The sequence below is a fragment of the Hyperolius riggenbachi genome, chromosome 8 (assembly GCF_040937935.1).
Source record: "Hyperolius riggenbachi isolate aHypRig1 chromosome 8, aHypRig1.pri, whole genome shotgun sequence".
Lineage (NCBI taxonomy): Eukaryota > Metazoa > Chordata > Amphibia > Anura > Hyperoliidae > Hyperolius > Hyperolius riggenbachi.
In genome coordinates, this window is record NC_090653.1 from 28039790 (window position 1) to 28054646 (window position 14857).

Genomic DNA, 14857 nt, shown 5'->3' on the forward strand with positions numbered 1-14857 from the left:
CCTACCTAATAATAGGAAAGTCTCTGCGTCCCGTGTCCGTGCTTTTTCCGTTCTGCGCACGTGCAGAGACGCTGCCGAGACCTGAGGGGGGAATGACGCGCAGCAGAGGACGGGTTCAGAAGGGTGGGCAGGTGCGCACGTGTGAGGCGCACGGCTAATGAAAGGGAGAGAGCAGTGTGTATGTGTAAGGGGTCCTTACCACAGATTAGTGCCTGTTTTTAAACGGGCCTTAGGCCTATATAATAATAGGCAAGTGTCTCTGCGTCCCATGTACCTGTGTGTTTTTTCCGTTGTGCGCATGTGCAGGGACGCAAAGACACTGCACTGGGGGAATGATGCACAGCTCTTGAGAGCAGGGTAGGACAGGCCCAGAAGGGGGGTGGGCCTGTGCGCGGGGTTGTGTACGCCAAGATTCGACCAAGAGACAAAACTCTCTAATCAAAGAGAGATCTGTTGGCTGACCATGTACAGCAGGCAGATTTCAAATGAAATCTCTCAGGAATCGGGCCCATCCGTCCATGTGTGCATTTATAGTTTACCTGTCCTGTGTCACACACCGCATGGTGCCTATCCATCTTCCTAATCCCCGTTTTTCTATTAGCAATATACCTGCTGCCAGTGTATAGCACAAGGAGTGTATGACATCACACATGCTGTACGCTAGTGGCATGTATACCGCTAATGGAACAGTGGGGGTTTTGGAAGACTGATGGGCACCACAGGACAGGCAATGTAGAAATACACACACAGGGGGCACATTTATAAACCATAGGGAGGAAGCGCTGGGGGTTGCGTTGGCTCATCCCATTATCACTTGCCCTTACCACCACGCACACGACTGACATCTTGCAGTATGTCCAATCTATACATGCTCAAAATTGGGCGCATCGTCAATCGATCATGCTCTTAGCGGCACATATCTACTTCTGATTCGCGTCGCACTGCTACATCCCGACGACACGGGAATAAATATTGAATGAGATGGCCAATTGGCCACCAAGTCAAGAGATGTACGGGCACCTTTAGGGCTCATTCACACTAAGGGCATTTTTGCCCTTTTTCAAGTGCAGGCGATTTTCAAAATCGCCCTAAAAAAGCTTGTGCAATGAGAGTTCACAGCTGAGCGGTTCGTTTGCCATGCGCTCAGCAAAAGCAGTGCCTGTACCATTTTTGAGGCGATTTTGCCTCAATGGAAGGTATAGGAAAAACGTAAAATGCTCACAAAATCGCTTTTTGCAGCATTTGCGTGAGCGTTTTTAAAACACACTGTATTTATTATTTTCCGGGTCAAAGAGTTAACTTCCTGACTTGCATCAGGAAAGAGCCACCCTTGAAGAACTTAGAAAATCGCTTTACCAGAAACGCAGCATGCAGTAGAGCGCCGGGGGGAGGGGCACAAAAACGCAAAATGCTTGCATTTTTTGTTTTAGGTGTGAATGAGGCCTTAGGGATACTGTCTCCAGTTACTGTCCCCCACAAGGTTTTCTGTGCCCCCCTCATGCTCTTCTTACCATACCTGCCTAGCCGTGTCGTAGTGTCCGTGCTGTACCTCCGCATTGGCGCCCCTCATGGCTGCTGGCGTTATAGCACGTGGGCACGTGTATGATGTCACACACGCACCCCTCGCACTATGCCGGTAGTCATACGAGTCCCATATGCAGAAATACACAGCTGACACATGGGTTGGCGTGACAGGTAAAGTATGAATGAGTGATCACATAAAACATTTGTGGGGACAGCAGCCAGGGTTCCATGTCGCATTCATCCGCGATTATGACCGCTGCGCTACTGATCAATCAGGTCAGCCTGAGATTTCCCAGCATGTCTGATTTATACATTCAACCCAGTTTAGCTCAAAATCAGTTGAATCGTCCATTTCTGGTTTTGGTGGCACCAACTTGATAATGATCGATTCAGAAAGTGAATTGGCCGCCAAGGCGATAGCTGTATGGTTACTTTTAAATATTTACCTTGGAATCACGCTCCTCCATTCCTGCGCTGAAACCCTGAGGAAAATTTGTTACAATGATGTTGAATATGGTGCTCACATTTACATTTCGCTCCATGCACAAGCGCAGCCCCACGTGCACTGCTTTTTTCTTGGTACACGAGTGGCTCTGTGCTTCTGCGCGTGCAAGAACCTCACTGCCGGCTGCTTAGTGTGGCTGCACTTGTATACAGAGGGTACGGTAAGCAGACATCCATTTATTTGGATTCCCCTGGCCCAGGCATGAACGTGTCCCGGCCAATCTCCCGGCCCCAGACTCTGTGGCTGCACAGTTGCCTCTCGACTTCCATGCTTATCTCCTAAAGACATTGGCCCAACCACAGATCCATCCCATCAGTGTGCATAAATAGCCCCCCCCCCCCCACGCTGCCTAAATGCGTGACTGGCCATGCCTGCTCCCACTCCTATCCTTTCCTGGGACCCTCAATTTTTAAATGATTTTAATTGTTTGTTGATTACTGTGAATAGGTCCACAATAAAGATTTTTGCATTTTTTGAATCATGCTGAGGTCCTGCTCTTTAAACTTTTTTGCTCTTTGGATACCCACTCCTTTCCATGCGACCTGGGCCTTCCTCTGCTGAAGTCTTGCACCAGGAGGAAGGAACTTAGAATCTGATGGAGGAAAGGTGGTGTGCCTTTTACCAGGAGGCTAAGCTATACTGATGAGAAGGGGGGGAGGAGACTGAGCAGGTTCCCACCTTCCACAGACTATATAGTGCCTAGGTTCTCAACATGTGGTACGCGTACCCCAGGGGGTACTTCTGATGGTTCCAGGGGGTACTCGGCTAAATAAACTTTATCAATAATAACAAATTTAGAGTTTAAGAAAATGATAAATCTTATTTAAAAAATACTAAATTAATATTTTTTGCTAATTAAACGCAATAGTACATGCTTGGAAAGTGTTTAGAACCAATTTTCATGTACTATGATCAAATATATATTTGTCAAGGGGTACTTGTGATAATGTTTACAATTCCAGGGGGTACTTGGTGAGTACAGGGTTTTAACCATCCTAGCGGTATGGACGAGCTCAGCTCGTCCATCACCGCCGATGGCTGCCGCTCAGGCCCTGCTGGGCCGATTTTGCTGAAATAAAGAGCAGCACACGCAGCCGGCACTTTGCCAGCCGCGTGTGCTGCCCGATCGCCGCCGCTCTGCGGCGATCCGCCGCGAGCAGCGGCGAAAGAGGGTCCCCCCAGCCGCCTGAGCCCTGCGCAGCCGGAACAAATAGTTCCGGCCAGCGCTAAGGGCTGGATCGGAGGCGTCTGACGTCAGGACGTCGGCTAACGTCCATGACGTCACTCCGCTCGTCGCGCTCGTCGCCATGGCGACAGGAGAAGCCAAACACGGCTTCTGGCTGCCGGAGGCGATCGGAAGAACGCCTCCGGAGCGCCATCTAGTGGGCTTTCATGCAGCCAACTTTCAGTTGGCTGCATGAAATAGTTTTTTTTTAATTTAAAAAAAAACCTCCCGCAGCCGCCCTGGCGATCTTAATAGAACGCCAGGGTGGTTAAAAGGGGTACATACCAGTAAAATGTTGAGAAACACTGATATAGTGCATGCTGCCACTGTTTACCCACCTACCTTGTCAATGCAGCCAAAACACCAATGCAGGAATACCACAAATAATCGTGGAAAAGTCCCTGATTACTAGTATCTTATTTCTTGACATAGTCCAGGCATTTCTTTCCCGCAGGAATAAATAAACAGGTGTGTGATTTAACCACTTCTGTACCAGCAGTCTTTGCCCCCTTAAAGTGAACCTCCGGACTAAAAATCTACTCAGCGGCACTGAAAAGGCTCGGTGTTTCTTTAACAGTTTCACAGCATCAGAACTTTGTTTCTCTTATACAAGCCTCATTTTTAGCTGCATAGAAGAAAACTGCCCAGGCTTTTTTCCCCTGATGCTGTGCAAAGCATGATGGGATTTCTGATTTTGTTGTTCTCGTTCTGCTGTTTTGGTGCACTTTTTTTTTTTTTTTTTTTTAATTTTGATTTTGACATTTGAAGCCTAGCTTATGCAGCTGGGAGGGGTAATCAGGAGACAGAACAGTTGGAACTGTGTCTCCTGCTCCTTGTCACCTCCTTTCAACCAAAAAGATGGCTGCCCTCATGACAAAGATGGCAGCCCCCATGAATCACAAACATTTGCCTGTTCTTTTAAAACAGGGTGGGTAAGAGATTACCTATCTATTCTAATTAACATAACTAATGTAACTTGATGACAGTATGTTTGTTTAGGCTGAAGTTCCCCCCTTTAAGGACCAGAGACTGCTGGCACGTAAAACGCCACCTCCCAACGAATCGCTGCACATACCCACTGCTCATGACACTGTCCTATCACCACAGGCTCCTCTCTGGCGGGTCTATGACAGCAGAGCGCTGTCAGCCAGTCAGGAGCCGTTTTAAATTGGGTCCTGACGCTGTCTATTAACGTGAGCCAATGTGATTGGCTCTCCGTGATCACACAGTCAGGAACCAATGAAAGCAATTCCTGACCTGCTCACAGAGCTGAGCGAGTGAATTGCAGAGGGGGAGATCGGTGGTAACGCAGAATACCGAAGCAGCAGAATCTACGTCCAGTCAGAGTACTGGATGTAGATTTGTACTGCTTTGGTCCGGAAGCATTAAACATCCCTGATTCATGAAAGATCAACCAGACTGCCAGGCAACCGGTATTGTTATGGCAGCCTTCTTATTACCCTCACTTCAGATGTCCTTAAAGGATCAAATATACTTCTAATGTAATAAAAATGCCAGATTATTCACAAATCGCTCTGGCGGCAGCAATGACACAGAGGAATGTCGTGCACAGAACATGCCTCTGTGTCCTATTAAGATTTGAAAATGCCGCCTCTGGTTCTCTTTAATCCCCTGCCCCCTCCATACTGGGCTTCGAGGGTGCTTTAAATACCCACCACCATCACCCAGCAAGCACCACTGTGCTCAGGCAATCCCTGGCTTCTTTTTTTTCTCTCTCCTTTAAGGATACCCGAGGTGACATGTGACATGATGAGATAGACATGGGTATGTACAGTACCTAGCACACAAATAACTAGGCTGTGTCCCTTTTTCTTTCTTTGCCTGAAAGAGTTAAATATCAGGTATGTAAGTGGCTGACTCAGTGCTGACATAGGCCCAATGCACATTGCGCGGATCCGCCGGCCGCATCCGCCTGAAAATCCGCATGGCTAATGTATCTCTATGGGCTGGTGCACACCGGCGGTTTTAGGTTTTTAGCAAGCCGCAAACGTGCCTCTTGCTGCACGTTTGCGGTTTGCTAAAAAACCTCAAACTGCCGGTGTGCACCAGCCCATAGAGATACATTAGCCATGCGGATGCTGATGCGGATGCGGCCGGCGGATCGCATGAAGATCCGCCCGGTGTGCACTGGGACTAAACTCTGTCATCCGCACCCAAAACCGCTAGCGTTTTGTGGATCTGCTAGCGGTTTTGGTGTGCACCAGGCCTCAGACAGGATGTGACTACAGTGTGACCCTCACTGATAAGAAATTCCAACTATAAAAATAACAAAACAAAAAAAAAAAACTTTCCTAGCAGAAAATGGCTTCTGAGAGCAAGAAAGAGATAAAAAGGGGAATTTCTTATCAGTGAGGGTCACACTGTAGTCACTTTCTGTCTGAGTCAGCCACTTACATACCTGGTATTTAACTCTTTCAGGCAGAGAAATTAAAAAAAAAAAAAAAAGGAACACAGCCTAGTTATTTGTGTGCTCGGCCCTGTACATACCCATGTCTATCTCATCATGTCACTTCGGGTATCCTTTAAAACTTTTCATGTACTTTTTGTTTGTTGGATTTTTATTTTTATTTTGCCTCTGTGGGCAAACTTTTTTTTTTTTTTTTTACTCTAAAGCTGCCCATACATCTGGCGACACAATGGAATATCTACCATGAGACAGAGCTCTCTCTGATCAGAGAAACATCTGTGTCCTGGATCGGCCTAGCAACAATGCCTCCACCACCTGCCTGGCCAACTCCCAAATAAGAAGTGTCCCCCCCAGGTGCCTGTGCTGTCACCCGTTACCTGTATGATGTACAGCACTCTGTCTCAGGGAAAGGGGGGGGGCAGCGTCCAGAACCACGTTGGCCATCGTGATATTGAACACTGTTACCCCTGCACACCCAATCGATCGCTTGAGATCAGAGATGGATTGAGACATAATGGGGCCCTGGGCAAGGTAGTAAAGTTGCCACCCCCTTGTGGTCCTTTTGGTAATTTGAAGTGGAGAGAGGTCAGAGAAGGTAGTAGGTGGGCCCCCTCACATTCACTAGGCCCCAGGCAACTGACTAGGTTGCCTGGTGGATGATCCTGCTCTGCTTGGGACCGAGATTTTCCAGTAAGCTCAAATTGATGCACTCTACCAATTTCGGGACAAGAACAATCGAAACATCGATCAGGCAGACACCTTGCGGGACTGAATTTCAAACAATTAAACAGTGGATGGTGATCGGGCCGGAAAATCGCTACATGTATGGCCACCTTTACTTCTGATTTACAAAAGTGTTTTGCAAACAACAGGCGGGTGTTAAACGACTCTTTATCTACAGCTGCCCAGAAATGTAACCTCTAAGAAATCTCAGGGCAATATAAATAACATTATTAAAAAAATAATATAGAATCTATAAACAAAAAAAAAATATATAGTCATTTGCATCCAGCAGTTCCAACACTATAAATCAAAGTAGTATAGAGAGTCCTGATGGCTTGGCGGGGACCTGTTAGTGGAGGATGAGGAGGAGGAGGATGGTGAGGCGCAGGTCCGGGAGACAGGGGGCGCCTCCTGCTCCTGAGCGCAGGGGGAGGAGTCGAAGGCGGGTGGGCGGGGCTGGGATGGCCGCGTCTGATGTTGGGCGTTCGTGTGTGAGGGCGCTGCTGGCTTCTCTTCGTCAGACTGTGGATGGGAAGTGACGGAAATAGAGTTGCTGCTCATACAGTGTTGCTTTTTGTGTTCTTTTTGCGGCAGCCTCATAAAGTTTTTCACCACATGCATCAAGCTCAGCTGCATGTCGATCTTTCTGTCGTCGGGAACCTTCCGGACGAACGGCAGCAAGCTCTTTAAAAAGATTTCGTCGGTGTCCATGCTCTCGTCCGTTTTCCTCCGGATGGAGCTCATAACGTTCAGAAGGTGTCTCTCCCACTCGTTTTCATTTTTGTTCGCAGTCTTTTTCTTGTTCTTTCTCGACCCTTCCAAGGCTGCTGCGCGTGCCAAGATCGGTCTGGCCACCGACGCGCGGAACTGCGGGGGCAGCTGCAGCGGCAGGGGTGGTGTCAGTAATGGCGTGGGACTGGATGCGGTGCGGTCTACCTCAGCTGACGGCTGGAACTCAAGAGGATCTCTGGCAGCGGAAGGTGCAGGGGGTGCCGTGTTACTGACCAAAGAACTGAAAGAAAAACAGTTCAAAGTGTTATTGTACTTAAAAGGGAACCTGAAGCGAGTAAAATAATTTAAAGAGACACTGAAGCGAAAAAAATAAATATATGATATAATGAATTGGTTGTGTACTATGAATAATTACTAGAAGTTTAGCAGCAAAGAAAATATTCTCATATTTTTATTTTCAGATATATAGTGTTTTTTCTAACATTGCATCATTCTATAATATGTGCAGATTACACAACACTCAGCACTCAAAATGATTCTTTCAGAGCAGTATGTGAACTAATGACCTCTCCTCTGGCAGAGAAAAAGTAAATAGTTCAATAACACTTGAGATAATAAAAGTCAGATAACAGCCCTCTCCACAACTTTGAAAGTAGTAGAGCTTAATTGCTTTTTTGCATAGAGATAACAACTGGAGTTTCTTAACTCTTCCTGTACTGGAAACAATTAGACTGATGTATCTGATCTTAATGTTTTATTTCTTAGCTGTACTACACATACAAATCATAATATCATCATTTTTTTTTTGCTTCAGTGTCTCTTTAAAATAAACACATGATGTAGCTGCAAATGAATATTACATACTAACCTCACCATCATTTCATTTCAGAAGCTCACCATTTTCTTCTTACAGTGATCCCTTCCAGTTCTGACAATATTTTGTCAGAACTGAAATATACCAGTTGCTGTCAGTTATATATCAGCAGCTGTCAGTTACAACTGAATATGCAAGGTAATGTCCATGTCTCCCTATGGCTCAAGTGAGTGATATTACAGTTTAACAGTGTGCTGACCAGGAAGCTGTTAGGGGGTAATGGCCATTTTTTAAAATGGAGTACAGAGAATTCCATTGATCACAGTGCACAAATGGGGTGTAGGAGAGGAGAAAGAGATTGAGGGTTTAGACTACAAAATATGACCTGTGTATGGTTATTTAGAATTTATTTTCAGTTCAGTTCAGGTTCTCTTCTAAGACTTAAAACCCGAGATGCTCAATTAGAGGTTGTTAGTTGGTGCAATATTTAAGCTAATTGTATTTTTACTACAGTTCCTCTTTAAGGCCTGTTCACATTAAACGAGGTAAAAAAAAAAAAAGAAATGTAGTTTTGAAGTGCAGAATTAAAAAAAAAAAATGGCCTGGTCACTGGGGGGTATAAACCTCTGGTACCCAAGATGTTAAAGGACTCACGAGGTGAAAAAATAAATGTAGTTTTTTTACTTACCTGGGGCTTCTTCCAGCCCCCAGAAGTCATTTGTTGCAATACAGTGCACAACCACCTGCATTTTATATTGTATTGTATTCCAATTATATTATATCTGACCAATACCCTCACTGGTATCAGCTGTGTCCAATAATTCCTGGCTGACTCTACAAAGCGGAAATCACAAATCTGAATTGCAAGAAGCCTGTATAATCCCCATGTAAAGTACAGGGAAATTAAAACATAACTTATCTTTAGCATAATTTTATGAAAAATATTATCTCAAAACGTACGACCAATAAGGTGGTCAATGAATATGTAGAAGTGGGTGATGGTAAGAGTGTACAGGAGTATAGCCAAAATCCCACCTGGACACACCTATAGGTTGCCTTAATATGGTGAACTAAAACACCCCACACAAAAAAGGCCTACATGTTTGCTAGGTGCAAATCACATACAGTGTTTTAAGTGAACCTAAAGGGAAAAAAGTGCCCCTGGGGAGTACTTGCCTTAGGAGTGGGAAGCCTCTGGCTCCCGAAGAGGCTTCCCCTGTCCTCAGCAGAGGCGATCCAGCCCTAGAACCCTCGAATGTCCACTTGTCACCACTGCGCATAGGGGCACTAGCAGCTTTCCGCTCAGGCTCCAGGGGAAATAGCCGAACTCCATCAGGTCCGCTCTACTGCGCAACCCGTGCGGACCTAATCTGTCTCAGTCATTTCAGGCAAAGCCCAAGAAAAGCTGCTAGCGCACCTGCGACGGCAGGGGACTGTTATCATGGATTTCAGGCTGGCTTAGGAGGACAGGGAAGCCTCATTAGGATCAAGAGGCTTCCCCCTCCCGAGGTACCTGGTTTTTTTTTTGGTTTTTTTTGGGGGGGGGGGGGGGTTAACTTACAGATTCTCTTTAAACGTTACATAAGGTAAAAAGAAAACTACAGTCTATGTACAAATACTGCAGGCTAAAGGACAACTGTAGTGAGAGGGATATGGAGGCTGCCATATTTATTTCCTTTTAAACAATGCCAGTTGCTGGGCAGCCATGCTGGTCTACTTGGCTGCAGTAGTGTCTGAATCACACTAGGAAGAAGCATGCAGCTAATCTTGTCAGATCTGATAATAATGTCAGAAACACCTGATCTGCTGCATGCTTGTTCGGGGTCTATGGCTAAAAGTATTAGTGGCAGAGGATCAGCAGGGCTGCCAGGCAACTGGTATTGCTTAAAAGTAAATAAACATGGCACCCTCCATATCCCTCTCTCTTCAGTTCCCCTTTAAATACAAAATGAGAGGGGTCAGGTGCAGCTGTGCCCACCCCTCCCAGTTAGGATCCTCCCCTTGCCGTTCCCTCAGGTAAAAAAAAAAGTTTCCCCCAGTGTTGTAGGCCTCTGACAACAGGTTCCCCCAGGCGAGAGGCGGTGGCTACTGTGGATCACTGGCAAATGAGGACCTCCCACAGTGTGAATGTGGATTAAAGGGACAGCCCACATCCTACTCAAAACAGAACAAAGACAAATGCTTCATGTGAATCAGCTAGTCAGATGCTTTGTGAACCGGCCAGTGAATCTCCTCATCTGTCTGCACTACTCACTCTCGTAGCTTCATGGTGGGCTCAAGGAACAGAAGGCCGTCGTAGTGGATATACTTCCTCCTCTTATTGGTCGGCAAGCCACAGTTTTCCAGCTTCTTCTGTAGTGTCAGCTCCCTCCTGAAGCAATCTTTAAGAGACCGCCAGCGGGTCTGGATTTCTTTGGCTAGAGAGAGAACAGTTACATTCAGGAAAGGTGAACGCTACAAACATTTCCAAAGTAAAAGACCAATAGGAGGCGTCATCATCCGAAAACTGCCTGAACAGTCTGGGAGCCAAAACAACTTTCTCTTCTGAAGAAGTGTTAAAGCGGTACGATCAGCCATACTATGCCAGGGAAAAAAAACACATATATAAGTAGATAAATACATAACACATGTATTATACTGTCCACGTTTTAATTTCAGTGAAAGTTGTATAGTAAATGACGAGAATTCTGTTCCTGGTGGGGGCCATGTCTTTTGCCCACAGTTAAGGCTAACTCGTGATGTCATTTCTGCCCTTTACTTTTTTTCTTGTCTCCTCCAATCGCTGAGTCGCCTCAGCCTTGCTTGTAAACACAAGTGAGTAGGGGATTAGGTTTCAGATAAGCAGCAGGCAGGGAAATAAATGGAAGAGGATGAATAGATTATAGATAAAAAGAACCCTCACCATGCAATTCTTTGGCACGGACTACTAAAGGGCCAGTGCTCCTAAGGTATATGATAACTCCAAATCATAACAGCAGAAAAAGTTTTGAAAGTTTTGAATGCAGGATTAGCATCTTTATCACTTAATACACTCAGACCAGTTGCTGTTGAATATTGATTTTTATGGTGACGATACCGCTTTAAAGCACACCTAAACTGAGAGGGATATGGAGGCTGACATATCCGTTTCAATTTAAACAATGCAGATTTCCTGGCATCCTGCTGAGCCTCTATCTATTGGGACTCAATTCCTTGGGCGACATTGCTGGGCCAACACTGTACAGACACAAAGGGCTCTATTCATAAAACATTTGCGGGGGGGGGGGGGGGGGGGAATCTTGGAGGGAAAATGCCGCATCAGTATTTTAGACTTTTGTGTGCCAATTCATAAAAAAGTTTACACTTGTGATAATAGGTTGGGGAATTCCCGCACTAAACTGGCAGTACTGGCTGAGTTGTTACATTTGCTGGCTGAGTTGTTACATTTTCTCTGTGCCGAGACACTTGATAGCCTGCTAGTATAAAGGAGGCAGCCCCAGCATCCCTTTACATGTGCATTTTTTAAAAACTGCCTCTCCTTGCCCTGAATCTGAACTGAATCTGTCTATTGGTCTTTCTAAACAATCGATTTAATTGCCACAACTTAGAAGAACTTCAAGAAATGTTACACATGCAGGATTTGTGTTGTGAAATTTATCTGAAAACAGGTACCCAAGGGGTTAAAAAAAACAGCCTTGGTATTCCGGGATGCAGTTTTTGTTCTGCTCTCACTGCAGCTTCCTGGGAGGTCTGTCTCTCCATTAGCTTCACAATTCACATAACCTGATTAATATTTAGAAAACACAAGAATAATTCCTATCTGGAGTGTGTACATTATAAAATATAACTTTTATTGATATAAATGAATTCATATGCCTAATTGACCTGTCTGAGGTAGCACTTTATTCCCTGACGACGGCTCCAAATGGGGAGCTGAAACATGTCGGATTGGTGGTGGGGGGTTTCTTTATAGCACTTTAGCAATCTTAGTGAGGAATAGGTTGATCAGATGTATGTTTACAAATGATTAATATCTGATCATTGATTTTGTAGCCTACCTCAGACAGGTCAATTAGGCATATGAATTCATTTTAATTATATCAATAAAAGTTATATTTTATAATGTACACACTCCAGATAGGAATTATTCTTGTGTTTTCTCCATTAGCTTGCCTGTTATCGCTGGCTTATCGCCTTATCTAAACAGGCGCAATTCTCCGTTCCCATTCCGCCTGCTCTAATCTTTATGAATTAACCTTCAGTGACGTGTTGTGATAATCTCCGCACAAAACGGTAATTTCCCACACTGCTCAGGAATTGTAGCTTTTCATGCGTAAACAGCTTTTATGAATGGACACTTTGCTAAATGGTCGGTAAAGTCAGCTGTTTTGAGCATTACCGCATGCGGGAATACTTTATGAATAGAGGCTAAAGTCAGCTGGGGGGGGGGGGGGGTTGTGACAGAGCGGCAGGCAGAAGAGTGACGCACACAATACAATTTCCGGCTCTTAGCCAAGTTGTTCTGTTTGGCCGATCGCTGGTGGGGCGGTGGTCAGGGGCAGCTGTGCACGTGCTGTTTATAGGCTGAAGCGGTCATTCTCGCCTGCCTCAGCCGACTCTAGTCATGTGTATGTATGTAGCTTTTATAACTGCACTGATAAGAGAGCAGTTATATTTTCCACCTAAAGCGTGCCAAAAAAAGCAGACCATACATCCAGCCTAGGATGCTAAGATGTGACCACTGCGGCCTTGTGCCCTCCAGCCCACAATGATAATTATAAACAGTTATGTCAACTCTTCTCTAACAAAAATCTAACAAGATTACCCCTTTTCTTATTTCCTTATTGCGTATTGATTGTCCTTTAACAAATCAGTAATATTCACTCTCTCTATTTCAATAAAGCTCTTTGTTGAAAGAAAAAAAAAATATCTGACTAATAACTACATGCTTGTTTCAGGCATGTGATTCAGACACTACTGCAGCCAAAGATCAGCAGGGCTGCCAGGCAACTGGTATTGTTTAACTTAGTTTTAATGAGACAGCGCTCCTCTTCTCATAGCATGCCACCTGTAAAATTAAGCGAAACTGCACATAGTGTATTACTGTTATAATAACAACACAATTAAACACCCAAAAGCGCCAAAGTGCTCCGTTAGTGCTCCACTGCAAGTGCCAAAAATCCACGAAATCCCCTTAGGGCTCATTTCCACTATCGCGAATTCGCATGCGTTTTTCGCATGCAAATTCGCATAGCAATGCAAGTGAATGGGACTGTTTCCACTTGTCAGGATTCCTTTGCATTTTCTGTGCAGAAAAAATTTGCATGGCAGAGCCATCAGAATTCGCATACTGCATATCACTATGCGAATCGCACACAATGTATTTAATAGCAAATTCGCATGAGGTTTGGAGCACACCAGCATTAAATTCGCATACATCGTCATCCGTGCGAATTCGCATGAAAATTCGCATGGACCCGCATGCGAATTTCGCATCCGCATGCGAATTTTTACCGCGGCGATTCGCACCGCACAAGTGGAAATGCAGCCTTAAGAATTGCACGCTCACCAAATTCAGACCACCTCAAATCCAGGTGGGTCTAAAGCTCAGGTTTAACAACCAACGACTCAGCAGCAGATGAAATCCAAAGGTTTTAATCCAATACCTCAAAAAACATTAAAATCGAACAAAACATAAAATCTGACATAAAATCAATTTGCCCTGCGCGTTTCGTCCCTGCGGACTCATCAGAGCCTCCGATGAGTCCGCAGGGATGAAACGCGTAAGGCGGAGCCAGGAGCGTCTGACGTCACAGAAAGCGAGGAGGATATCGCTCAGAGGAAAGTTTAAGTGCACAGCGGGAGAGTCGCAGCGGGGACGGGACGCCGTTAGCCGCAGCAGAAGGAACACCGCTGGGTATTGAACCCGATAGGCGCATTGATAACTTGGATGACGTGAGTGCGCACTCAGCGCAGGGCAAATTATTTTATGTCAAAGATTTTATGCTATGTTCGATTTTACTGTTTTTTATGAGGTATTGGATTAAAACCTATGGATTCCACCCGCTGCTGAGCCGTTGGTTGTTAAACCTGAGCTTTAGACCCACCTGGATTTGAGGTGGTCTGAATTTGGTGAGCGTGCAATTCTTAAGTGGATTACGTGGATTTTTGGCACTTGCACTTTGGCACTTTTAGGTGTTTAATTGTGTTGTTATTATAACAGTAATACACTACGTGCAGTTTCGCTTAATTTTACAGGTGGCATGCTATGAGAAGAGGAAAGCTGTCTCATTAAAACTAATATAGACATTCAAACGTGGACTTGATAGAATACACACACACACACACACACACACTTTTTTTTTTTATATACAGTGTGTGGATCAGATTCAGTGGCCGCAGTTTTGTAATAATATTGGTATTGTTTAACCACTCTGCGACCGCCTAACACAGGAGGGATGGCCGCAGAGTGGCTCCCTTGTTCCTCCAGGACGTACAGGTGCGTCCTCTCGCTCATTGCGAGATTAGCAGGGAAAGAGTGCTCGTTTGATTGCCTGCTAGCCACGATCAGAGCTGGCAGGCTGTTAAGAGGGCAAGAAGAGGCAATTTTCTTTTGTACAGCGCTGAGATCTAGCACAGCGCTGTACAGGGGACAGCTCCGTCACTGAGCTGTCCCCAAGAGAGGCTCACAAACAAATCCATCTCATAGGCTGATGCCTACGAGAGGCGATCACTCTGATTGGATCTCGGGGGGAGAGGGGGATGTCACTGGTTAAACTCTAACAAAATTTTCAGCCTTATTTCTTTCCTAGGATATAGGATTTTCTATCCTATAAGTTCCTATACCTGTTCTAATGTGGTCTGGCTTACTGCAGCCTTACCTAGTTGCACTGTCTCTGTAATATCTGTGTTAGATAATCTAATCTT

General features: G+C 45.2%; 1 protein-coding gene across 8 annotated transcripts in view; it reads right to left on the bottom strand.

Moving 5' to 3' along the window:
- Positions 1 to 6556: 6556 nt before the first annotated feature.
- Positions 6557 to 14857, bottom strand: part of LOC137528059 (uncharacterized) — a 38587-nt gene continuing 30286 nt past the window's right edge. For all 8 annotated transcript variants that reach the window (XM_068249303.1, XM_068249304.1, XM_068249302.1 and 5 more), the window contains 2 exons: positions 10206 to 10368; positions 6557 to 7417 (listed from right to left, as the gene is read on the bottom strand). In XM_068249303.1, coding sequence (XP_068105404.1) covers positions 6706 to 7417; positions 10206 to 10368 — 875 coding nt within the window. In that variant the 3' untranslated portion in view covers positions 6557 to 6705. The remainder of the gene's footprint in view (positions 7418 to 10205; positions 10369 to 14857) is intronic.